Source organism: Berghia stephanieae, chromosome 9, assembly GCF_034508935.2.
Source record: "Berghia stephanieae isolate SIO BIC M18660-M18661 chromosome 9, UCSD_Bste_1.3, whole genome shotgun sequence".
NCBI classification, from domain to species: domain Eukaryota; kingdom Metazoa; phylum Mollusca; class Gastropoda; order Nudibranchia; family Aeolidiidae; genus Berghia; species Berghia stephanieae.
The window spans coordinates 35,238,959-35,265,007 of record NC_088368.1 but is presented as its reverse complement, the minus strand read 5'-3'; the positions used below and the strand labels follow the sequence as shown (position 1 = coordinate 35,265,007).

The 26,049-nt window shown below is 34.5% G+C and overlaps 1 protein-coding gene across 1 annotated transcript; it reads right to left on the bottom strand.

Annotated features, from left to right (window-relative positions):
- Positions 1-8,359: 8,359 nt before the first annotated feature.
- Positions 8,360-25,825, bottom strand: LOC144980121 (transcriptional adapter 1-like). Its single transcript, XM_078927666.1, has 10 exons — positions 25,665-25,825; positions 23,200-23,236; positions 21,237-21,291; positions 20,426-20,491; positions 14,572-14,657; positions 13,452-13,539; positions 12,806-12,936; positions 11,719-11,867; positions 10,701-10,869; positions 8,360-9,527 (listed from the first exon to the last, which is right to left on the bottom strand). The coding sequence occupies exons 1-10, from the start codon at positions 25,733-25,735 to the stop codon at positions 9,348-9,350; spliced, it is 1,032 nt and encodes a 343-aa protein (XP_078783792.1). The 5' UTR covers positions 25,736-25,825; the 3' UTR covers positions 8,360-9,347.
- Positions 25,826-26,049: the final 224 nt, after the last annotated feature.

Here is a 26,049-nt window from a genome sequence, read left to right as displayed (position 1 = left end):
TGTTGAGATGAAAGCAAATCTGAATTATATTTTTTTTTCTCTTTAACTTTAAATTTAAAGTCTGGATTTGTCACCAATGATTTAATTTAAAAGATTGAAAATAATTTCCTTAAATTTTTTAGCCATGCCGAAAAAGATTGATTTTTATTTCTATCTAGGACATGATATACTTTATTTTATTTTGAGGTGTTTTTTTTTGTGTTTTTTTGTTGTTGATGTTTTTTTGTTTTGTTTTTTTTTACCTTATATCATATTATGAATCATATCAGTGTGGATACAAATAAAATATCAAAGACAGTCTAAAACGGCATTCGAGCAAGACATCAATTTTGGTGATCTGGATCTGAATATTACTCGAAGTCGACTCAATTCTGAGTATTTGTATTCGCATGGGTGCAAGATTTCTATCTGGATTAACCCGAATTTCCAGGGTTTTTTGTAATGTATTTAAATATATTTCTGGCATCTAGAGACAAAGGTCACATTTCAAAATATGTGTCATGCAGGCTTTTTTGGCCTAGCCTACTTGCATGTATTTGAGGGTAGAGAAAGTTGCTGGATTTGTTTACTTTCCCATGTAGTGTGTAATTAGTAAGAAATGAAAAGAAATAATGAATTATTACCAGGTCTGATAATCTAACACATTTACGGCTTGATTAACATGTTGTATTATTGTGCGGCTATGTGTTCTATTTGGTCTATTGGTATTACTTGCTTTCGGATAAGAAGGTCGTGGGTTCGAGCCTCGCTCTGTGCATAGTTGAGTCCTTGGAGAAGGCTCTTTACTCACATTCACTCACCGACTCAGGTATAAAATGAGTACCTGGCTGTTAACAGCATTGTCTCTGTGCGAAAAAATTGTAATGTCGCCTAACAGGCGTCATATCCCGTCCTCCATGTTAAATGTTGCTGTTGGCCAGGAACTTCCTGTAAAGCGCTTTGAGCACATTTAGTGGATATTGCGCTATATAAAAGTGCATTAAAAAGATTTTTTTTTTGTAGTGGGCAAGTCTTCATTGGTTTCAGAGAAGGGTAATTTCTTTATCTTCTTCTTGTCTGCTTTTGCGGTTAATTTCATTATAACTTATAACAATGTGCCCATGACAATTTATGTTCCTTATCAGGTTTTGTAACTAACTGATTACGTGTTGGGTTGAGAGTATTTCCATTACAGCAATGAGCCCATAACAATTTAGGTTATCAGACCTGCAAAGAATGTACACGTTTTGTTTAACAGAATAATTGAAATAGTTCATTATAGTTCATTATTTACGTTGGTTTAGACAAATTGTTTTTTTTAATGGTAGTGTATCAGGATTCGATCTGGATTATTAGATTGTCGTTAATAATGACATTTTTAAAAAAAAGGAAATTAAAAAAAATAAATAATAATTTGAATTATTTTTTGGTACTGATGATTACTTCTGTGCAGACATTTCTGATATAGCAAGATTTCACTGTGCTTCTACTGTAATGAAGACCTTTTATTTGGAACTACAAGGTATTAACGAAGACCTTTTATTTTGAACTACAAGGTATTAACGAAGACCTTTTATTTTGAACTACAAGGTATTAACGAAGACCTTATATTTTGAACTACAAGGTATTAATGAAGACCTTTTATTTGGAACTACAAGGTATTAACGAAGACCTTATATTTTGAACTACAAGGTATTAATGAAGACCTTATATTTTGAACTACAAAGTATTAATGAAGACCTTTTATTTGGAACTACAAGGTATTAACGAAGACCTTTTATTTGGAACTACAAGGTCTAGAAAGTGTTTATATCACAAAATTACGCAACAGTGGAATTATCTTAAAATATACTAACTAGTAATTTTGATGAATTGAAGTACACATTGATTTTGCTAATTTTACGCAATTATTTTTATTAACAGTTTACATGAATCTATGATTACTGCTCGTTAAAAAGAAATGATCTATATAATATATTTCTATTTTTCATGTTTGTTTTTAAATCTTGATTTCTTTTTTTTTTTGAATGCAATGCTGCCAATTATGATATATTTATTTTTAAAAGGTTGTCTACACATTTTCTACGCATATTTTCAAAATCATTTTTGTCACTTTAAAAAAATAAATAAAACAAAACAAAAACAATATTTAAAGCTCAATTTTTAAAATTTTGAGACGAATCGAATAATATTATGTTTTAAATGATATTATAACAATAAATAAGGTCACACAATGTTTCTTATTTATTTTATTTTATTTATTTGCCTTTAAATTCACAATGTAAAAATGATCACGATAATCACACTACTTTTCTCGGATAGGGACCTTGTGTTCCTTTTCCTTAGAGCTGGGGGCTAAGACTATTCCATAAAGCTAATCTTGAATTTTTGAAAACAAACACAAAGTTACTGGCAAATCTAAAAATGGTAATACTATTTATAACAGATTGATACACGAGTAACTTGTGAACTTTTCTAAATAAAGGGTAATTTTATCACCCATTGAATTGGCGTGCATGTTTGTTTGTCTTAAGCTGCATAATCTCAGGTTTGTAATACATTTCCTCACAGATTTTAATAACTATGGAATTAAATAATATAGCTGAACTCATTTATTTTATCTGTCCCATTGGAATAATATGTTTTGAATAAGATTGCTTAGAGTAAAAAAACTCATATTTTTGGCATACAGTTTTGAAGAGCAATGGTTCACATTTCTTTCCCATGCATTATAGGTACTGATAACTACTGATTTATTATTACAGTAAACCTTCCTAGTTGCTTTTTTGGTTTGTTCTTTTACCTTGGTGGGCGGTGAGGTTATCTTTGCTAAATCTTATATTTCCCTATATCTAATTTCCTTTTGCAGATTCCTCTCCATCTTTGTCTTCGAATGAGATTACTTTGTTTTGTCCTGGCTCTACCTGGGCGGGGTCCTTGGCTGAGAGGAAGACAGTCAAATGTGTAAATTAATAGTTTTGGGACATGATTTTTCAAATTTTCAACCGTCTCTTTGTTTTATACAGATATTTTTAAACACACGATACTGTAGTGAGTAAACATTCTTACTAACTTAGTGGGATCATATGTTGGTCTCTCAATTGGGGATTTTAGTAATCTCAAATTAAATACTTTGACAGCTCCCTCTTTAACCAGTCTCCTTTGTCTTACATTTTCTCGTTCTTCCATGCTTATAATTGTAAATCAATTATTATGATTTTACGTCCCATTTTCTTCCATTTTACTGGCACTGATATATCCTAAAAGTGTCGCAAGTGCTGTAAAACCCTTAAAGACAAAAAACCAAAAAGTTAAGATTTGAGAGTTTTCTTCAAATGATGATCCAGCGCTTTGACTTTTGTCAGTCTTAAAAGTGACTCGTGGATAGTTTGTTTTGAGACCTAGATTTTGTTGCTCAAATAATATGACTAAATTTCTTGCTGAACTTTTTCTCAGATACTATGAGAGCAGGTGAACATTTGTTCTTTCAATTATTTATTGTTTACATTTGCTGCAGATCAATTATCATAGGATTGTTTTGCTTGATTGTTTTTAAGGTCATATCAGCGCCAGTAAAAAGGAAGAAAATGGGATAGTCAAAAAATTCTGGAATTACAATTGAAGCATTGAAGAAAAAATAAGAAAAAGGGGAATTGGTTCAAATAGGGAACGGATGTAGATTCCTATTGAACACCTATAGGAGTCTCATCCAGACACCACACAGGATCCCAGTAAGAGGAATACACTCAAATGTTTACAAGATATGTTCAAAACAAAAGTTCAACTATCAGTATCAGTACATATAACAGAGAGATGATTCACAAGGGGAAAAATATATCAACTCCCCAAACTAACACTTTACATTTGACTGTTTCCCTCCCAGCCCTTGGGCCAGGATAAAACAAACTAATCCCATTCCAAGACAAAGACAGAAAGCAACTCAGAAAAAATATAGGGGGTATAGAGGACACAGCAAGTGACCTCTTGCCCATCATGGGAGGTCAAAAGACCCCACCCAGTAGGATTCTTTCATGACTTTGGATTTATTAAATAATTTATTTTTAGTGTATGACTCAACTCCAAGAGCTTCATATTTCGTAACCAATAATTTGTAAAATGCTAACTTTTGTATTGGACACAAATTATTTTAGTGATCATCTCAGAAAATATTTGTATTAGCTTTATCACCAAAACATATCAGAAACCCACGTCCATTTCGAGTAATTCCCAGGATTTAAGTAACAAGATCATCGACATTTGAACGACGAGTTTTCCAGCCAAAAATTTTAAGGTGTTTTTTTTATTTTCTTTCTCAAAGTATGGCAGTGGTGCTATATTATTCCACGTCATATCATTGACATAACATAACATAATATGGTAAAGGGCAAAATAGGATAAAACCCCTTGAATGTCCTTAATATTAAATTGATTGAAAGATTACAATAATGATACACATGGTACAGCTAGTATAACAACTTAAATGTACTCATGTATGTGTGATGTACAAACATATATCTTTAGCCTTGACATGCAAAGCACACACACACACACACACACACATATGATCAGTTTTGTTACAGCATCCTTTTACACTCTCCAATTAAAAAAAATACTTCAACTCAGATCTTTTTTGTTCTTTTCGTCATAATCATCATCATCTTTATTATTATTATTACTATTATAAATAAATAAAACTACAACAGGGTTTTAATGTGTAATATTTTATTTAATTACGATTATGTTCGTGTAATATGATGAAATTGTAAAAAAGAATATTTTTTTTTCTAAAACCCTGCGTATTTGAGCTTATTCTTCTTGACATTAGTTGATGGTTGGAGCTCCCTTAATAATGAGCATGGAGGGAGAGGGGTGGTCTTACGATGCTTGTGACACTTTTAGATTTAGACACTAAACAATATTCTATGAGCAATCTATTAATGTGCTTATTTTGACATTATCTAACTGGGTGGGGTTCCTGGCCTCCAATAGTGAGCAGGGTTCCACTTACTGTGTATTCTATCCCCCTATAACTATATGTTATCCAACTTGCTTTCTGTCTTTATCTTGGAATGAGATTACTTGGTTTTCCCTGGCCCTGGCTGTAGTGCTTGGCTGGAGGGAAACAGTCAAATGCATGGTTGTTGTTTTGGGAGATGATATTTTTTTCCTTGTAAATCATCGCTCTGTTATTGTATAGTTATGTTGTTTTTTTAATGTATAATGTAAGCATTTGAGTGTATTCCTCTAAGTGGAATCGTGTGCTGGTGTATGGGTGAGACATTTAGGTGATCTCAAACTAAGTCCATTGATGGTATGCTCTTGAAATCTATATCTGTTCCCTATTTGAACCACTCCCCTTTGTCTTACATTTTCCTCAACTTTTAAGTGTATATCTAGAACGTTTCTACTACTATCCCGTTTTCTTCCTTTTTACTGGCGCTAAATGTGCTAAAAGTGCTTTACAGCAACACCTGGGTGGGTTCCTGACTTCCCATTGTGGGCATTGCTGTCATCTATTCCCCTGAATCTGTTTTCCAATTGCTTTGTCTTTGTCTTGGAATGAGATTACTTGGTTTTGTCCTGGCCCTGGCTGGGAGGGAAACAGTCAAATTGTAGGAGTTTTGGGAGATGATTTTGCTGTCTTTTATATCATCTCTCTTTAATTAATGCATTATTATTTTTGTTTTACATATGATTTGTAAACATTTGAGTGTATTCCTGTTAGTGGGGACCTGTGCTTGTTTTAGGACGAGACATTTAGGTAATCTCAAACTGAGTACTGAAAGCATACTCTTGGAATTTACATCTGTTTCCTATATGAATCAATTCCCCTTTGTCTTACTTTTTCTTTGGTGCTTCAATTGTAATTCTATAACTTTTTTACTATCCATTTTTTCCTTTTTACTGGCGCTGCTATGACCTAAATGTGTTCCAAGCGACGTAAAATCCCTGAAAGCAAACAAACAGTAGCAATACTTAACATGTAGGACGGGACACGACGCCTGTGAAGGCTATATTACAAAAAAAATTTTCGACAGAGACAATGCTGTTATTGACCAGGTACTCATTTTACAACAGAGTATGGTGAGAGAATGAGAGTAATGGAAAAAAAATACTATCTCTCAAACAAAAGAAAATACCATACATTCAACAGTCTTCCTCTCAGTCTAGGACTTTGTCAGGACCACAACAAAGACAGAAAAAACTCAGAAAACCGATATAAAGGGATAGAAGATACAACAAGTGACCTCCTGCCCACCACGATAGGTCAGAGGACCCCATCCAGAAAAAAAAAAAGTAATCTCATTCCACGACAAAGACAGGAAGAAAACTGAGAAAAGGAAAAAAAATATAGTGGGATGAAAGGCACAGCAAAAGTGACCTCCCTGCCCCACTATGGGAGGTCAAAAGGACCCTAACCAGCGTTTGATTTATTATTGTTAGGTTCTAAAATAAAATCACAATCACAATACTCACTAAACAAAACAAGGAGACAAATCTGGTCATTTGTGGAATTGTGTAAAATGAGTTTATATAAAAAATATTCAATCATAGAGTATCTGACATAATCATAATAATATTAACAATAATAAATAGTAATAATAGTAATAATATAATAATAATAATAATAGTAATATATAATAAAATATAATAATAATAATATAAATTAACAATAATAATAATAAATAGTAATAATATAATATAATAATAATATTAATAATAGAACTTCTTTGTCCAAGAAATGAAATTCATTTTAGTTCACACTATGCCAATCTAAAATACAATTATATTATAATGGACACATACACGTATACATCCCACACTTACTTTGGCTACATACACTCATGCACACACAATCACACACTATACAATCCAATCACAGCAGAGAAGAAAACAAATAGATCATACAGTCCAAGCTGGTTTATTGGGAAGGCTCGGTTTCTGACAAATAGTCCCAATTAGGCAGCAGCCATGAAATTGAGTGACATTTCATGACTTAATGAAAAACAAATGACACTTTTAATCTACCTCTAACAATGAGAGACAAATCTAACTGCCCGAAACAACGAACATGCCACTCATAACAGTTGCCTAAGAAAAAAATCTGTTCCCAAGGAATCGTCCCAATAAAGTCCACAATACCGGCTGGAACTAAATAATTAAACATGAAGACGATGATACAGGGTGTCCAGCAAGGTCCTAGAGTTGTAAAATTAATATCTGAGTCCTAAATGTTGACATTTTTGGCTGTTTAAAAAAAAATAGTGGTAAAATAGTTGAATATTCAAATTCAAAGGCTTTTAAAAACTCATAAGTATATTAATAATTAACCTTGGATGACAAAATGCAACTGAAAAACAAAACCCCAAAATCCACACGGTTGGTGGTTATCATTGATTTGAAAACCCTTCCTAGAAAAATGCAAGTCAAATGATCTCCTTGTACCTTATCTTGCCAGCGACATACTTGAAATAATCAAAAGGCTCTTCTCCTTGATATTAACTAAAATGTATGTCGCTATCTTGGGAGTTATATTGCTAATAATTTATTGTAAAAAAAATCGGGACCAGAGTTCAATGTAACTATCCAGAGGTTGTCGTTATTCATCAAGGTGCTGTTATCCAGAGGTTGCTGCATCTATTGCTACTTCTTTAACACTACCACTAATACTACTGCTACTACTGCATTACTAATTTGCATCTGACTATCATCCTAACACATTTGAAAATAAGAAAACGTATTTCAAATTAATTTCTCACTCTCCCCTATTTCACTTTCACACACAAATAAATAACAATGTGAAATTGAATGTAAGCTTCAATTTAATAAACGAAATCAGATAAAATGGATGTTTCGGGTTTCCCCTTTATCAACAAAACAGGATGAATGAAACATTACAGACGAATGTAGTGTTTCATTCATCCTGTTCAGTTGATAATGGGGAAACCCAAAACATCCATTTGATCTGTTTTCGTATTTAAATTGAAGCTTACATTCAATTTCACATTGTTATTTATTTCTTCAAGCTTCGAGCAGCACCATTTACATTACTTTCAAACACAATAGCATATGAATATTATTGGAAATAGCCTCTTATATGAGAAACAACCATTGCTTGCAAATGACAAATTTCTCACCAAAACATATAAATTTCCCTGATTTAATTTTGTATCCATCAATGTCATAAATTTGAGTTTGACTTCTTGCTGAACCTCCCAGACATCAACGATATAAACAAAGAAATAAAAAATATTTAAATTACCCCCTTTCGCAACGGCACCATAAGATCCCATCGCTTAGGCATTCCACAAAGGAATATAGATACAGTAGAACATGAAAGTAACGTACTCGGAAATAGCGAGTAAAATCTAAATCCCCGTTTTTTTTCTCTTATTTGAGTCAATAAAATTAACATGAAAGTAGCGAGTATGAAAAAGAGGTCAACTCGGAAATAACGAGCATTTCCTGCCCCAGCCTAGGACTTCAAACGAAGTAAAGCAAAACAACAGACAAGGGTGATTTAAATATTTTTAGCCTAGCTTCTTTCCTTTTCTTATTTCTCGTTACGAGTAATATTACATAGTAGCCTAGTCTGTAGTAGTACATAGGAGGAGAAACAAATTTGGGTGGGGGTTGGGTGCGTGTGTTTGTGTGCATGTGTGTGTATTGGGGGTGGGGGTCAATTATTCACTCAATGTGATGCCACGCGACGCGGGAGGTTAGCACTGGCAGCCAACATGTCAACATGCCTCACTTAGCAGCATCGGTCAGCGACGAACGACACGATCAGCGAGAGAAGGGAGCATGGAACCATCATTTCAGTGGGTCAGTGATTGAGTGATGCGTTTGATTACCTCATCAAACATGCCTAGTGCATACAAACACTCGCACACACACATGAAATCTTGGTGGAAATGGAAGGGGTGGGTTTTAGGGGTGGATCAACTTCAACCCGTGGCCATCATTACGTAGTTAACGAAGGCCGTGTTCAACCCCACCCCCACCCCACTTTATCCACACACAGTCATTTGCGGCACACACGCACACACACACACATTGTCTTTCCATCTTTTTGTACGGTCGAGTGACCTTTTCTGGCAACTCGGGAATAGCGAGAACTCGGAAATAGCGAGTAATCAGGAGTGAACCCGTCGAACTCGCTATTTCCGAGTTCTACTGTAATCCAAACAGAATGTCTGACGTTAACAGGAATCACCCATGTTGTCCAAGTGAGCAAATTGGGGGTTAATAATCTTGCTAAAGGAAAAAAAAAATGAACCCGGTACCTTCCAGATCACAGTACAATGCCTTAACCACTCGGCCAGTTTGACGCCCCCCCCCCCCAAAAAAAAAAAACAATAAAAAAATCAACTGATAATTTCCTCCACTGAAGTTCTACGCTGGGCCAGTTTGTGTTTGAGATTCATTTCCTGGGCATTGATTTCATCCTGGTCCAACTCTTCCTGACTGGGGTGCCACATGTTGTGGATCACTCTCTCCACTGTTGGGGCAAACACGGAATGTGATGAGATTGCGTTTCTGTATAACTGGAGGAGGGAAAAAAAAAAATTAAATAAGCCTAAAATAAAAATCCTTTTATTCATCCCATAGGGGATATTTGTCTCTTGGGTCTATTCCAAGGGAAGACTGGAATAACCCAGGCGTCAGCTGCATCGCAGAGCCGCAATTTGAGCTAGGGCGAGGTGACTTGCTCAAGGCCACACAGCGCAGCGGCGGGTGATCGAACTTGGTACCTTTCGGGTACGAAGCAAAGACCGTCCCACTGAGCCATGCTGCCCCCCTAAATTTGAGACTTATCAAAAAAATTGTCAGACCTGCCAACTCCAAGGGTGTGTCCAATAGAATTGTCAGACCTGCCAACTCCAAGGGTGTGTGCAATAGAATTGTCAGACCTGCCAACTCCAAGGGTGTGTGCAATAGAATTGTCAGACCTGCCAACTCCAAGGGTGTGTCCAATAGAATTGTCAGACCTGCCAACTCCAAGGGTGTGTCCAATAGAATTGTCAGACCTGCCAACTCCAAGGGTGTGTGTGCAATAGAATTGTCAGACCTGCCAACTCCAAGGGTGTGTCCAATAGAATTGTCAGACCTGCCAACTCCAAGGGTGTGTGCAATAGAATTGTCAGACCTGCCAACTCCAAGGGTGTGTCCAATAGAATTGTCAGACCTGCCAACTCCAAGGGTGTGTCCAATAGAATTGTCAGACCTGCCAACTCCAAGGGTGTGTGCAATAGGTGAAAAAAAAGGAAGAGCAGTGTGGCTTCGCACCCAAGATGAATCGAATACCTGCTGCACTGTGTGGCCTTGAGCAAGTCATCTCGACCTAGCTCAGTTTGTAGCACTGCACTGCACTGCAGCTAATGCCTGAATTATTCCAGTCTTTCCTTGGAATAGACCCTAAAGACAAATTTCCCCTATAGGATGAATAAAGGGGATTTGGCAATTCTTTACGGATGATATCATGATATATATATTTCTGATCCATTGGCGAGTGTCATACACACAGAATATATATGGGGTTCGATCCCCAGATAAAGCAGGCTGATCTTTTGGGATGGTTTTTTCTTGCATTTTTCTTTCTGCTTAGTAGGTGTAATGTTTCATACACACCTTTTTGAATGAATAGAGGGTAGGTCGCAATAATCATTTATTTGCACTCGTAAAAAGAAGCTAAAAAAAATCATTAAAAACATGCTTACATGTAAAGTGTCTCTGACGTCATAGAGTGAGATTGGGTCAAGGTCATCTTCATCCTCGGCCACATCCCATCCAAGGGCATCTTGCTGTGCTGCCATTTCCTCTCCAATCTCTAAGGAAGGTCTGAGGGACGGGGCATGGTGAAAACTGGTGGTGATGGTGGTGGCCTCACTGTTTAATTGATAGAAGAAAAAAACAAAAAAACAAACAAGGTCAATCAAGAAGAAAATACATACATCAACTTGTCAATCAAGAAGAAAATACATACATCAACTTGTCAATCAAGAAGAAAATACATACATCAACTTGTCAATCAAGAAGAAAATACATACATCAACTTGTCAATCAAGAAGAAAATACATACATCAACTTGTCAATCAAGAAGAAAATACATACATCAACTTGTTAATCTGTTGTTTTTAGTAGGTAATGTATTTATGTTTTCACTATTTTTTTGTTGTTGACTGAAGAAGGGTTTTAAGCCCGAAACTTTCTGTGTTTGGTATTTTATCCTTTATTAAAGCCGTTATATTCATTTGTGTTAATTACTTTATAAAATTACGATGAACAGGGTAAAAAGATTGTGGCAATATTGTTGGAAATCTGAAAATTGTTAGATATTTTACAATAAACAGATAAATTTGGAAGGCAAGGCTTTGTATATATATTTGGAAAATTGGACTTTTTGTAACATTAATGCTCCAAAACCACTGGACCAATCGTCACCAAATTTTACATACTGTTTACATCTAGCTGGAGATTATATCTAATAAAGTACTTTAACTCTTTCACTTTTATAACTCACCCCCCATCCGTAACTTCAAGAACGAGACACGAAACCTCATAGGTGATAATACAATTTCTTTCCGATAGAGACAATGCTGTTAACGGCACAAATCCTGACCTTTTGCATTTAGCATAATTTGGTTAACAAATCCCATATTATCGTATTTTGGACCTCAAAGCGTATTTAAAAATGAGAACTCATACTGGTTGTCAAATGTGAAAATATCAACTTACCTCTCAAGGCCAGGATCGGATACTTTTTGTGACTGCAAACAATACGGGTTTTTGACACCGATACCAGAGGAATATGTAAACCGGTGCTCTCTCAGTTTAAAACCTTTCCTCTGACGGATTACCAGAGTCAAAATATTTTTCAATTGATTCTGATAGAGAGAAAAAAAAAAAGCTTATTAAAAACACGCATTGTTTCAATATAAACCAATACTTGTCCAAGTTTAAATTAAGTCTGAAAATCTAAATCTTATTCTACATAGAGTAATCCAGTTCTCATAAAGGAAAAACAAAAAACAAAAAAAAACTTGTATGTGAAGTATTACTGAAGAAGGGTTTTGAGCCCTAAATGTGTCATGCCGATGTTTTTATTCATCTTAAAGTTGAAATTTAATTTTTCGCTCATTTTATTTAAATGACAGTGCTACATATTTTTTGTTTTGAGAGACAAATCACACCATTTATAAATTGACAGAGTTGAATGACCAGAGGAAAACCCATCCCTTAACCCTCTCATTACCAACCATAGCAAAATCGTCAAATTCATTACGATCCTATCAACACTTAAAACATTTTTTTTAAAGTGTTGATTGGATCGTAATGAATGTGACGATTTTCCTATGGTTGGTAATGAGAGGGTTAAGGGATGGGTTTTCCTCTGGTCATTCAATTCTGTCAATTTAAAAATGGTGTGATTTGTCTCTATGTACTTTTTATTAGTATTATGTGCAGAGTTTTAACAAGTTTACAATAGAAAACCCTACAAACTGTGGAGTGATCCTCGACAACATTGGAGGTTTCCACAATAAGAAGAAAAAGAAGAAGAAGAAGAAGCAGTTTATCATTCAGATTTTATTTTGTAAATCACACAATTTAAAGGAAAATGTTTTATTATACCTATAAAAACGTGACACTATGTTGTAGAGTTCATTTTGCTGATCAATATTATGCATAGAATGTATTTGTTGCTTTTCTGTTTGAGTAAGAAAAAAAACTATTTTTGTGTTGGGTGGTGTGACATTATGGGGAAAATTCTGAAAATGGCTGGTAAGGAAAGGGTTAAGTCAAACTTGACAACTGCAACACTTACCTCTAAAGCCAAAAGCAACAGTTTGACAGCGCTGTCCTGTACATCTGCCAAGCCCGATTCCCATGCACACACCAACATTCTGCCATGAATCATAGCCGTGTCAGGCATCAAACCCTCTCTTGACACAAAACCTGGTCAAATTGAATATGATGAAGATATTGATGATGATGATGACGACTATAATAATGTGATGATGATGACGACTATGATGATCATTACAATGATTTAATGAGGATGTTAGTGATTAAAAACGCTGATCATTCTGTTGACAATTTCAAGCAACATAAAATTATTAACCTTATTTCAATAACATAACCAAAGTAGCTCAATCAAGAACTTTTTGCTTGGGATGACGATGATAACAAATACAATACAATTCTTATACATTTCTCAAACACAGAGTATTTTGATTAAATTAGTCTAGTTGGGGTGGGGAGAATGACTGAGTGGTCAAGGAGGATACCAAGTTCCAGCCCTGCTTTCAGGCGTTTTCGTTTCCTTCTTTGGGTAACATGGATGATTCCTGTTGACATCAAACGTTTGTTCAATGGATTATCTATATTTCTTCATGGAATGCCAAGGCAACAACATCTCATGATGCCAAGCAAAAAGGGTGTAATTCTTTATTTTTTTTAGTCTAGCTTACCTAAAGGTGTCGGACTAGCATCCTCCTCTAGTGCCTTACTGGTAATCTGAGGTACAAAATCCATTGGCCTTGCAGGAGTAAACCGTTGCTGAAGTGGAAAGTGGATAGACTATTTATAACTTCAGTAATAACATCTGCTTCTCCTTCTTCATTTAAACTGACTGACTCAGTCAGTGTCGGTGAGCACTATTGTTGATGTTGTGTATTCAGAATAAAATCATTAAAAAATTGTGGTTCTCTTGACAGTCTGTATGTAGAGCATCTTTAATGGTCTCAATTTACTTCAGGAGCTTAATGCCAATTTAGAGGTATCTAGATGAGCAACAACAACAGCAACAAAAGCAGCACTTATAACTAAAACTATAAACTGTTTTCTGGTCTAAAATTTTTTGAGGAAACAGGAAAATACCTGTTTAAATATCAGAAATGTGTTTGCAAAATATGAATACTGACAATACTCCAGTTCAATCAATTCCATTTTCCCCCCCTTTGACCCCCTCCTGGGGATCGCGAGAGCTTAGATGGTAGAGCATTCGCATCACACGTAAAGGGACCAAGATCGATCCAGTCGACATTTTTTTCTGACCCCCCTGCAGTAATTGGGTAGCTGGGTCTGTTAGATATAGCAGAAAGTACTTTGCGATAGACTAGTGTCCTATCTAAAATACAGCAAGCAATTGCTATTGTCCATTTCACGCTACAGAAACTGGGATAAACTCCAGCTCCATGGGCCCAATGGCCCTGAAGGATTACCCCCCCCCCCCCGACACCTTCCAATCTTTACTGAAATCAATGAATAAATAAATATAAAACACAAGACTGTCTCTAAAATTCCCAGAACCAAACAATCCCATCAAAATTGTTGCAACGTCACTTTTTCGTATAATTTTTACACAAGTTTTTAAAATATAATACATATAGTATGCGCTTGGCTCAGAAGCTCACAACAATACCATCCAGAAGTATAACTATAACGGACCAACACACAAAACTCTGTGTAACCATGAACTTTTATAGTCCGGATAATACAGTTAAGTGAGAAATACTCATAAACATGGATGGCAAAAAACAGTAACAAAGACCAGAGTGACGTCAACTTCGTCTATCTATATTATAATACCTGTAAGTTTCCTCTGCCTCCTGGAGGTCTCTTCTTGTTCTTGGTGGGTTTCTGTGACTTGCTGGTCCCAGGCGCCTCACGAGGAACTACGTATTTATCATTGATGTGAAAGATAAAAATGAGGGAGAAAAGTAAAATATAATAAAAACTAACTAAACTTGAAGGCCTTGAATTTAATAGGTTACACGAAGACTATTTAACGTGAGCCTGTAAGTGTGTGTGTGTGTGTGTATGTGTAGTTTTGCACTTTTTGTTTCAAAAGGTAAAAATAATGATGGGGTAAGATTTCCTACGCACGGCCATCATGGTTAGAGTTATAGTTCTAAAGTTGTGCCTGATCATCGAGTCCCAGGCATCCCAACCCTAACAAAATAAACATTTATTTTGTAGACGTAAAATTAATCACCTGTTTAATAACAAACCTACCAGTCCATTCTTTGGATAAATAATACTTTAATAAATATAAACTCGGGTGAGCAACTCAGTATATTTACTGTTATTGAAGTGGCACCTGCACATGGAACATCTCCCAAATTGAGAACAACATCGAATGTGAAAACCTGGTCTGTTTTAAGTTATGATAAACCGAAGTCCAATCTAAATTACTGTCTTCACAGCCGTTTATTACACTAGAAATCTTTCACTTTAGTTTTCTACCGCCTCACCCCCAATGGGAACGACCCACCGTCGATGACGGGGAGACCACCGTGTGGTTACGTCATAACAGATGTCCAGAACGTGAAAACTGGCCTATATTTATCCCTGCAGGTAGAATGCACCGCTTGGATTTCATTGTCAGTCAGGCTATAGGACAGATTTCGTAAAATCGTTAATTTTTACACTGTAATTGCTGACCATACACTTCTTCTATATTTTTCTATTTTATATGGATATAACGGCCACATTTTCATCTTTAAGACGCAATTATTTTCATTGATATCAAGAAATGGTGAGTATACTTTATTCTTTCTTGAAACATGTATATTTTTCTATTTAAAATTAACCTGAAAAATATTTTTCATTGTTTAAAAAATTCAAATTGATGTTATCTGAGTTTTGTTACCCTAACACATGGTAGTAAATACAAGAGTAATAATCTACTTTTAATATAGCATTTATTTCACCGATTTGTAATGACAGGTTTCTGCACAATGAATGTGTAAACACACCTTGTCTAATTCTTTGTTGGCTAACAAAATAGTCCCGTATTCAGACAAACTCCAGAGACATAAGAACACGAGTCCAATGGTGATGATAACATTGTTGTTGCTGTTGTTGTTTTATGGTGATGATGATGATGATGATGATGATGATAGCGCAGTAATAGTAGTAATCGTAGTAGCAGCAGCAGCAGCAGTAGTAGTAGTAGTAGTAGTAGTAGTAGTAGTAGTAGTAGTAGTAGTAGTAGTAGTAGTAGTAGTACACACACACACACGAGAGAGAGAGAGAGAGAGAGAGAGAGAGAGAGAGAGAGAGAGAGAGAGAGCGTGTGTGTGTGTGTGTGTGTGTGTGTGTGTGTGTGTATAAAACTCATTTACGCACATTTTTAGCACGGAACGATTTTTATTGCATTGAACTTTGAACCTATAACCTTCACACCGATTTGCCAGTCCGTCTTCACGATTCGCACCTTCCCTCGATATTCTTCTACATCGCCCGTTGATACAGTCAACGGGCGTGAGAAAAGAGGGTAGATAGATATATTATGACATCATCAAAAAGCGATGTAATCAAAGGTGGCGGATGATTGTGTAACCTCAAAAGCCCGGTGGACTGCGCTACAATGCCGAGCATTCGAGGGGATATGTGATTTGAGTGGGAGGGGCTTATTTGACTTTGCCGATGACCGACTGGTGGACGATTGAAATTATAAATGTCCTTTTTCAGCAGCCAGTTGGAAATTGGTAATTGTAAACATATGATTGGCACTCCATGGATAGAAAGCAGTTTGGATGTCATGGGATGAAATTTCTGGAGAGGTGGAGTAAATTTGAAATGAATTGAAAGTAATTTGGGGCGTTGTCTAGGTGTCAAATAAGACTCTTGCAGACCGGTGATAAATCAATTTTTTGGCCGCAAATGCTACAGCAATCTTCTTTCTCTATCTTATTTTTGCTAAAAATATTTCAGAGTGGGTATATAGGCGGATTCCATTTTGAATAACGGGCATTTAGAACAATATTTTAAAGGAAAATTATTACGTTATTATTATTAGCAGGCATCTAGGCGATCACTATCGTATTATTACTAACAATCAATAATATTATTATAACTCTTATTATTACAGTTCTTCTTCTTCTTCTTCTTCTTATTATTATTATTATCATCATCATCATCATCATCATCAATATCAATAATAACTAATGATTTTTTTTTCTTTACTCAGATGAATGGTCATACTGAAAACAAGCATTGTCTCAATGCAAATGGACTCTGCCGAATAAGCTGTGAAAGGGCTCAAATGAGATATGTGGTTAAAAAACATTTCATGCAAACTGCTCCAGAATTAGCAAGTGAAGTTCCACCGGTGAAAAAAAAGAAAACAGAACGTTGGTTGATTAATTAGATGCTGTTCCTTAAAATAATCGTGAGGTTTTACGTATGTTAATAAAAAGTATAAAAATATGTTAAGATCTATACAAAGTTCAGAGGAATACTTATAACTTATTTTTACCTATGATTGTCAATTTATTTTAAAATAACAGTTCATTTGATTATCTGATCATTAATCCCCTCCCCCTTTCCGTCCTTTTCAATGCGTTTATCACGATTTTTTATTGTCAAAAAATGGATATTATTTATTTTTTACTACTACTACTACTACTATTATTATTATTTATTATTATTATTATTATTATTATTATTATTATTATTATTATTATTATTATTATATATTATTATTATATTATTATTATTATTATTATTATTATTATTATTATTATTATTATTATTATTATTATTATTATTATTATTATTATTATTATTATTATTATTATTATTATTATTATCATTATTATTATTATTATATTATTATTATTATTATTATTATTATTATTATATATTATTATTATTATATTAATATAAAATAATAATATATTGTTATTATTACAGTGGTGATCAAGAGTAAGATAAATACACTGATATTTTATGATTATTACTAGTATTAGTATTACATCGATATCACGTGTTTCAACTGATTCACAATGATCATTTCTGTTATCCACGATGCTTTGGTTGTTCAATAAGCAGACCATTTTCAACAAATTTCCATTTTAAATAGTATTAGCTATCTGGTCGGCGTCCTTTTTTTTTGTCGCAGCACTGGAGAGAGAGAGAGAGAGAGAGAGAGAGAGAGAGAGAGAGAGAGAGAGTATGTGTGTGTGTGTGTGTGTTTGTGTACATAACATAAAACTAATTTATGCAACGTTTTACCACGAACTAATTATCATTTTACCACCTCAGTTTAATCTCTCATCAGTTCTCTCTGACAATTGAACTTTGAACCTATAACTTTAACACAGCTACGTCATTCCATCTTCACGATTCGCACCTCACCGCGACATTCTTTTATGTTGACTCGTGGTACAGTCAACGGGGTTGAGAGAAGAAGATAGATATTGAGTGACCATCAAAAGCGATGTGATCAAAGCTGGCGGATGGTTGTGTAACATCAAAGACCAGTGACTGGTCTACAAGGCCTATCATATTCGTGGGTATGTGTGATTTGAGTAGGAGGAGCTTTCTTGACTTTGCTGATGACCGAGTGGTGGACAATTGAAATTAGAATTGTCCTTATTCAGCAGCCAATTGGAAATGGGCAATTGTAAAAAGCTGATTGGACGCTCCATGGAAAGAAAGCAGTTTGAGGGACATGGAAGGACAGTGCCGGAGAGCGTGGAGTGGGGAGGAGTAAATTATATTGAATGAATTGATAGTAATTTGGGGCGTTGGGAAGTTAAATAAAACTCTCGGAGGCGACGAGTCAATTCTTTGGCCGCAAATGATTCAGTAAAATTCTTTATTCTTTCTTTCTTTCTATTTTTAATTCCTTTCTGTCAGGGGGACATATTATAGGCGAATTCCATTTTTTTAAAACGGGCATTTCGAAAGCTATTTGAAAGAGAAATTAATGCGTTTTTCCAAAATTAGCAGGCGTTTAGGTGATAGCCACTATATTATTTTCATGAAAATGATCATCATCATCATCATCATCATCATCATCATTATTATTATTATTATTATTATTATTATTATTATTATTATTATTATTATTATTATTATTATTATTATTATTATTATTGTTATTGTTATCCTTATTATTATTGTAATTATTATCGTCATCATCATTATTATTATTATTATTATTATTATTATTATTATTATTATTATTATTATTATTATTATTATATAGTTTACATCTATACAAACGTCAAAGGAATGCATATTACATATCTTTTCCTAAGAATTGTCAATTGCCATAACTAAAATCAGTTCGTTTTGATCATTTGATCAACAAACCCCTACAATTCGGTGATCACGAATTTTTTTTATTGCTGTCAAAAAAGGACATTGCTGTACAGGTGAGCGGATATCTCAACAATGCTTCATTACAAAACGACTTTGATTATATATTTCTACTCTGTGAATATTGATGATTATTGCAGTATTTCTCATTTATTTGTATAAACTCAGATAACTATGTAATTTTTGATTATATCGTTTGAAGTAATTAAAATTTCTGACCCATTTTTATGGTTATTTCCTATAAAATCTAATCCCAAATGATCTACTAAAATTATATCAAATAAAAGTATGTAAACCACCTGTTATGACTCTAAAATATCTTATTGCTACATCTAATAGCATCTTTACTACGCTACTTTGAACTTGAGAAAAAAATCATCAAAATAGGAAAAATTGCTCAGTCTCCCTTTTGGCACAGGCCGTGACTCGCCATCTGTTATGAACTAGCGTCCGGCAAAATTTACCTGTCGAACTAAAGTGAAAGCAGTAAACGGCTGTGTCTTTGACATGTAAATGGTGCTGCTCGAAGCTCAAAGAAATATCAATGTGAAATTGTTTGTTTTTGTTTTTAAGGGTTTTACGGCGCTTGCAACACATTAAGGTCATATCAGCGCCAGTAAAAAGGAAGAAAATAGGATAGTAAAAAGTTCAAGAATTACAAGTAAAGCACCCAAGAAAAGGTAAGACAAAGGGGAATTGGTTCGAATAAGAAACAGATGTAGATTCCAAGAGCACACTGTCAAAGTACTTACTTAGTTTGAGATCACATAAAAGTCTCACCCAGACAACAGCAAAAGATCCCACTAAGAGGAATACACTCAAATTCTTACAAATCATATGTTAAAAATACAAAATAACAATACATAACAGAGAGATGATTTACAAGGAAATAAATATCATCTCCCAAAACTAACCATACATTTGATTGTTTCCCTCTCAGCCCGGGTTTCCGGCCACTGCCTGGACAAAACCAAGTAATTGCATTCCAAGACAGACAGAAAGCAAGTTGGAAAACATATGGGGGATAAAAGACACAGTAAGTGCCTCCCTGCCCACTATGGGAGGTAAGGAACCCCACATTGAATGTAAGCTTCAATTTAATATACGAAAACAGATAAAATGGACGCTTCGGGTTTCCCCTTTATCAACAAAACGGGATGAATAACACTACAGACATCTGAAGTGTTTCATTCATCCTGTTTTGCTGATAAAGGAGAAACCTGAAGGCCCATTTTATCTGTTTTCGTATATTAAATTGAAGCTTATGTTCAATTTCACATTGTTATTTATGTCTTTGACATGTGAAGAATAACAATAAATAAAATCTTACCCAGGGACGATGACAAACTCTGGCATTTGGCCATGAGGGCAAGGAGAAATTCATTGTGGAGGTGAACTATAGTTGGAGTAGGCGGGTGGCGGGAGAGAAAGAGAATATAAAGTTTTTAATAGTGACAAATTAGGGAGCAGGCACTGGTGTAAGAAAAAGATCTGAAAAAGTGTGTATGTATGAAACAGTGCCAGACAATGCAAGAAAGAAAAATACAAGTAAAAAAAAAATACATCTCAAAAAATTAGTTTTGTCTTAACTGGACATCGAACCTTAAACCTCCTGATCACAGGTTTATTGTAGCCGCAGAATTTCCACTTTCCACCAATTTTCTGCAAATTTTGCAATTTATTTATCCATGTTTAATTTTAAATATCAATTTTAAGCTGCTTTTTGTCATCTCTACTGAAAGAGCAATCACACATCATCATCACTACTACTACTACTGCAACAACAGCATCATCACTACTACCACCAAAACCACATTATCATCACTAACACCCACATAACAACAACCACCACCACATCATCATCACTAACACTACTACTTTAAAAACCACCACACCACTATCACCAATACTACAACATGCACAACCACAACTGTAATATTTAAAACCCCGACCCTTGGAATCAGTATTCTAGAAATGTCTTTTTTAAAACAATCCCCTGGAATAAGTATTTTAACTTAAAACCCGGATCCTTGGAAATAGCATTCTAAATGTTTAAAACCCAATCCTTTAAATTAGCATTCTTGAATGTTTAAAAACCAAATCATTGAATGAGCCTTTTAGAATATTTTAAACCAACTTACCTGCGTCACTCCTGAGCAATTTTCGAGCATCAAGGTCAAACTCCTCTTTATCTTTCTGATTACAAAACAGATAAACATATTTGTTAGTAAATTAGTCTGATCAGGATTTTTGTATTTACAATAAACTTCTGAATACAACACGAGACTGTTAAACGTTATTGACAGATATTACTATAATATATGCAAACTACAGGATTCAAACTGGTATTTACGTGAATGCCAAAAAAAGTGAACATAAAGTTAAAATGATCAAAATATGATTATGCAAATGATGAAATTATTCTCCTTAATAAAGGGGGTCACAATAGCTCAGTTGGTAAAGCACTTGATTTACAGATAATGGGGCTGTGATCGATCTCTGATGCAGTGGAGATTTTTTTTCTGAACCTCCCAGTCCCACCCACGTAGCAGTGATTGTGTAGCTGGGTCTGTTAGATCTGGTGGAAAGTACCATTGCAATAGACTGCATTTATCGTCATGTAATAATTAAAAACTTTTTGTTATTGGCTGAAGAAGGGTTTTGAGCCCAAAACATTCCAAGTTTTGTATTTTCTTCTTTATTAAAATCGTAATATTCATTTATATTCATTACTTAATACAGTCAACCGATTCTAGTAGTCATTTCAATGTCATAGTTTATTCAGTTTACAGGCATAAAATCTATTTTTAGACCAATTCACTCTATGACTTGATAAGTTTACTTTACTTAAATTTCTAAAATATGAATGACTTAGACGGGAACAGGTTTAGCATCTTCAGCGAAAGTTTAGTTTTTTAAAGTCAATAATATCAAAATGGAATGAATCACCTCAAGCTGGTATTATAGAGATGCTAAAAAGTGATCACAAATCGAGGACTAGTTTCCCAAAGCTTGTTAAATCATTTTTTCTACTTTTAGAGATTTTCCGTCCATGAGCAAGATTGAAACCTAAGATTTATTGTTGTGCTATGTGGTCTAGTGGTATGACACTCTCTTTCGGATCGAAGGTCCTGTGCATAGTCGAGTCATTGGAAAAGGCTCTTTACTCACATTCTTTCACCGTACTCGGGTGTAAAATGAGTACCTGGTCGTCAATAGCGTGTCTCTGTCTGAAATAATTTTAATACCGCCTACCGTCCCATGCTACATGTGAAGTGTTGCTGTAGTCCAGGGACCCCTTGTAAAGCGCTTTGAGCACGTTTAGTGGCTATTGCGCTATATAAAAGCTCAAGTTTAAGTTTATTCTAAGCATCAGGAATAAAAAAGAAGAATGTCCTCAGATTTGTCTCTTCTTCATCTTCGTCTTTCCCCTCATGCTGTCTTTATGGCTGAAGGTCAACAAGATGCAGGAATGCTGTGGTATTTCCAAGCTCATGCCAAGATCCAATAGAGCTTTGACTATAATGTAGTCTTCTTTAATGTAGTCTTCTGTTTCCGTGATAAAACTAAAATCTCGATATTTCTGAATATTTCTACAAATAAAGAAACCAGTTTTTGGTACTAATTCACTTGAATTAATACCGTTTTGAGATGATCAGTCACAAATACTGTTTAAAATCTCTGGCTCAATTAAATTTTGCAACAATAATCTCAAGCCAATGAATAAAAAAAAGAGGAAAAAAGTCTCTTTGAGGTAAAGATCGATACACAATTGATATTTAGTGTAAAGCGATTTGAGCACATTTTGTGGATATTGCGCAAAATAAAAGCTTTAGTCTTTTGGGGGGGGGGGGGGGGGGGGGGTTTGTGTGCTGGGGATTAACTGGTTCCATCTCCACATTTCTTCAAATTCAGAAAGAGTGATTTTAATTGTTAATAACTGTATATAAACTTCAGCCACTCTTTTGAACATAAATTTTGAGCCAATTTCCAGACATGAACATAATTTTTGTCAGAAGAAGGCCTTTCAAATCTAACTGTAATGCATTAACATTTCAAATGTGGAGATAGAACCAGTTTATCTTCAGCCCAAGATATGGTTACCTTTTTCTTGAACCATGCATTCAAATTTTGAAGATATCTGTAAAATTGAAAATAAAAGTAAATAAATAAATAAACCACTATAATACTCAGGACAATGAAAAAAGCATAGTTGTGTAACCTCTCTTTAAGGACAGAAAAGGAATAATATAATCTTTTTTTTTTTTAACCCAATAGGGTTAACACCATGCCTGAAACTGAAAGAGTTTAAAATTATACTGACTCAAACCCCATGGGATAATGACTGTACCAGTACCATATAAAGTAGAGTGGACTTAAACAGACCTTGTAAAGGGATAAAATAGATAGAAAAATAAAGGGAGTGAAGGTAGTTTCAGCCTTCAGCCTTCCTCGGGTCATATCAAGATAAAACGACAAGGAAGAGACAGAACAACATTTTTTTGTTCAAATATATACTTTACTTTTACTTTTATATAATTTGCGAAAGTAAGGGGCAAAAAGGAGGTGAGAAGAGGGGAGGGAAGACAGAGAAAGAGCAAATATGTGTGTGTGTGCGTGTGTGTGTGTGCAGGGGAAGGAGAGAGACAGATGGAGAGACAAGGAGATGAAATGTAAACCAGAAACTGAAGGCTGGTACTGGTACTGGTGTACATGAGGGAGTTTAATAGAAATTCTAAATGTACCTCACACACTTGAAACCAATGTCATATGAAAGAGCTGGCAACACAGATTACAAAACAGTTTGAATTTTGTTTCTATCTTGATTAGAAATGTAGTTACGGCAGTTCAAAGTCTGAAATTTCAGACCGATTTTTACCCCAAAATTACCATTGCAAAGTTGTGACCGAAAACGCGTGATGTTAATAAAAAATGGTTAAAACAGTCAATATGGAGTTCTTATCATATATTGTATACCAAAATGTTCGTCTTATCGAGGACAATGCATTTACATTAATAAAGAGGAAGATAAACATTTCAAATTAACACATTATTACATTATATGACGCAAATGTTACATAATCAAAAACTCGGCTAGATGTAAGAAAGAATTTGCTCTATCACTTTTGGATTTATCCCCAATATCTCACTGAAACATTTGCAAATAATTACCCTCTTTTAATCAATATATAGAGAATAAAAAAGGGTTTGAGAGTATTTAAATGAAAAGATATAAACATGTTGTGTAATGACATAATGAGTTTATTTTTACCTATGGCAATTTAATTGCATATAAATAAAATGGTAGATTGAAAAAGTTCAAATAAATTGAAACAGATTCCCTATTATAATTAGAAGGAAAGTTCTGGCTTTTAATACTTTAAAAAATTCTGCTGAACCACTTTGGGTTTATTGCTATTACATCATTTGAACTGTCAATTAATATAATTTTATCCCCCCCCCCCCCCCCCCCCCCCCCCCCCCCCTCTCTCTCTCAATGTATGGGGTGTCAAAACTAATAGAACTTCTTACCATAATAATTATTAAGGCTAAGGCCTTTAAAATATGGATACAAATGATAAACATATCTAAACATATGGGAAAGAAACTTGATGACTTGATGGCATAGTAAAATAAAATTAAATTAAAGCAATTGGTATTTTTAAAATATCGATATTATTAATATCGGATTTCACAAAGAGAGAAATATACGAACTTTTAAAACAAAAACTACAAAATGCCTATAAATAAAGTTGAAAGTATGTATTCAAAATAAAAACATAGTAAATAATAGTACTGAAAATATTATGGACTAAATTTAACATAATACATAACTAAATTTAAAATATCGATATGAATATCGATATCGCCCGGTAGCCATGATGAGAAGATAATGTAAACAAGGCATTTCGGCGCAGAGTTAAAAGGTGTCTGCGCATCGATATAGAGCCCTGAAATTTGGCATGAATAAAGTTTAGATGTTATTCTAAAAAAAAGCGTTTAAATTTTTAAAACACACGCAGTAAATAAAAAAATAAATGCATTTGAAAATTGCCAAATTTTAACTTCATATAACTTCTGGAATTATTAATGGATTTTTCCTTAATTGGCACCATTAAATTTAAAAGGAAATTGAAAGACGAAAATAATGATACCAAAATATCTGCGATATTCCTCTTTATAACGAAGTTATGCATCTTTAATTGAACCCCCAAAACGCGAACGGCAATTTCCAGTCACAACTTTCCTATGGGCGAGTTGGGTCAAAATTTGACTGCCACTGCTGCTGCTCACTAAACTGCATCGCAATGATAAAAATTAAGCTGAACAGGGGAAAAGAGGCATCCCTGAAATGTCAGTTGACATTCATTCGAAAACTGAACCTTTACTTTTATTAGCGAGTGATCTGATTCTATTAAAGTTCAAAACCAAAACAGTATAGAGGGTCTAGTAACTGTTAAGTCAGTTCAAGTAAAAAAAAGTAAAGTGTAAAGAGTAAATAAAGTAGAAGAGGATGCAAATGCAAACGAAAGTGAAAAGGAGGCGAGAGAATTAAAATTACGTCTTACAAACTCATTGAATCGCCTAAAACATCCGAAAGGTGTTTCCTTGCTATATTTAAATCTGAATTCGAAGCCATAATGATTCTCTTTTTGTCTTGCACAACTTTTCTCACGGCACCATAAAGTTAGTGATGCAGAGCTCCAGCTGAGTGAGTAGGACACAAACAAATCAGGGTTGCCAGAAAATATTCTTGAAATAATCCAAACCTTTATGAAAAATAATCCAGATTTCGAAAAAAAAATCCAAATGTGAAAAGGGTGAAAAATTATTTTTAGTCATTGATTGCCAAGAAAGAAGTAAGTAGGAAAATAATGTATTGCAATCCTTTCCCCGTTCCATTACCTAACACGTTTTTTTTTTTTTGGTTTTGGTTTTTTGTTTTTTTTTCCA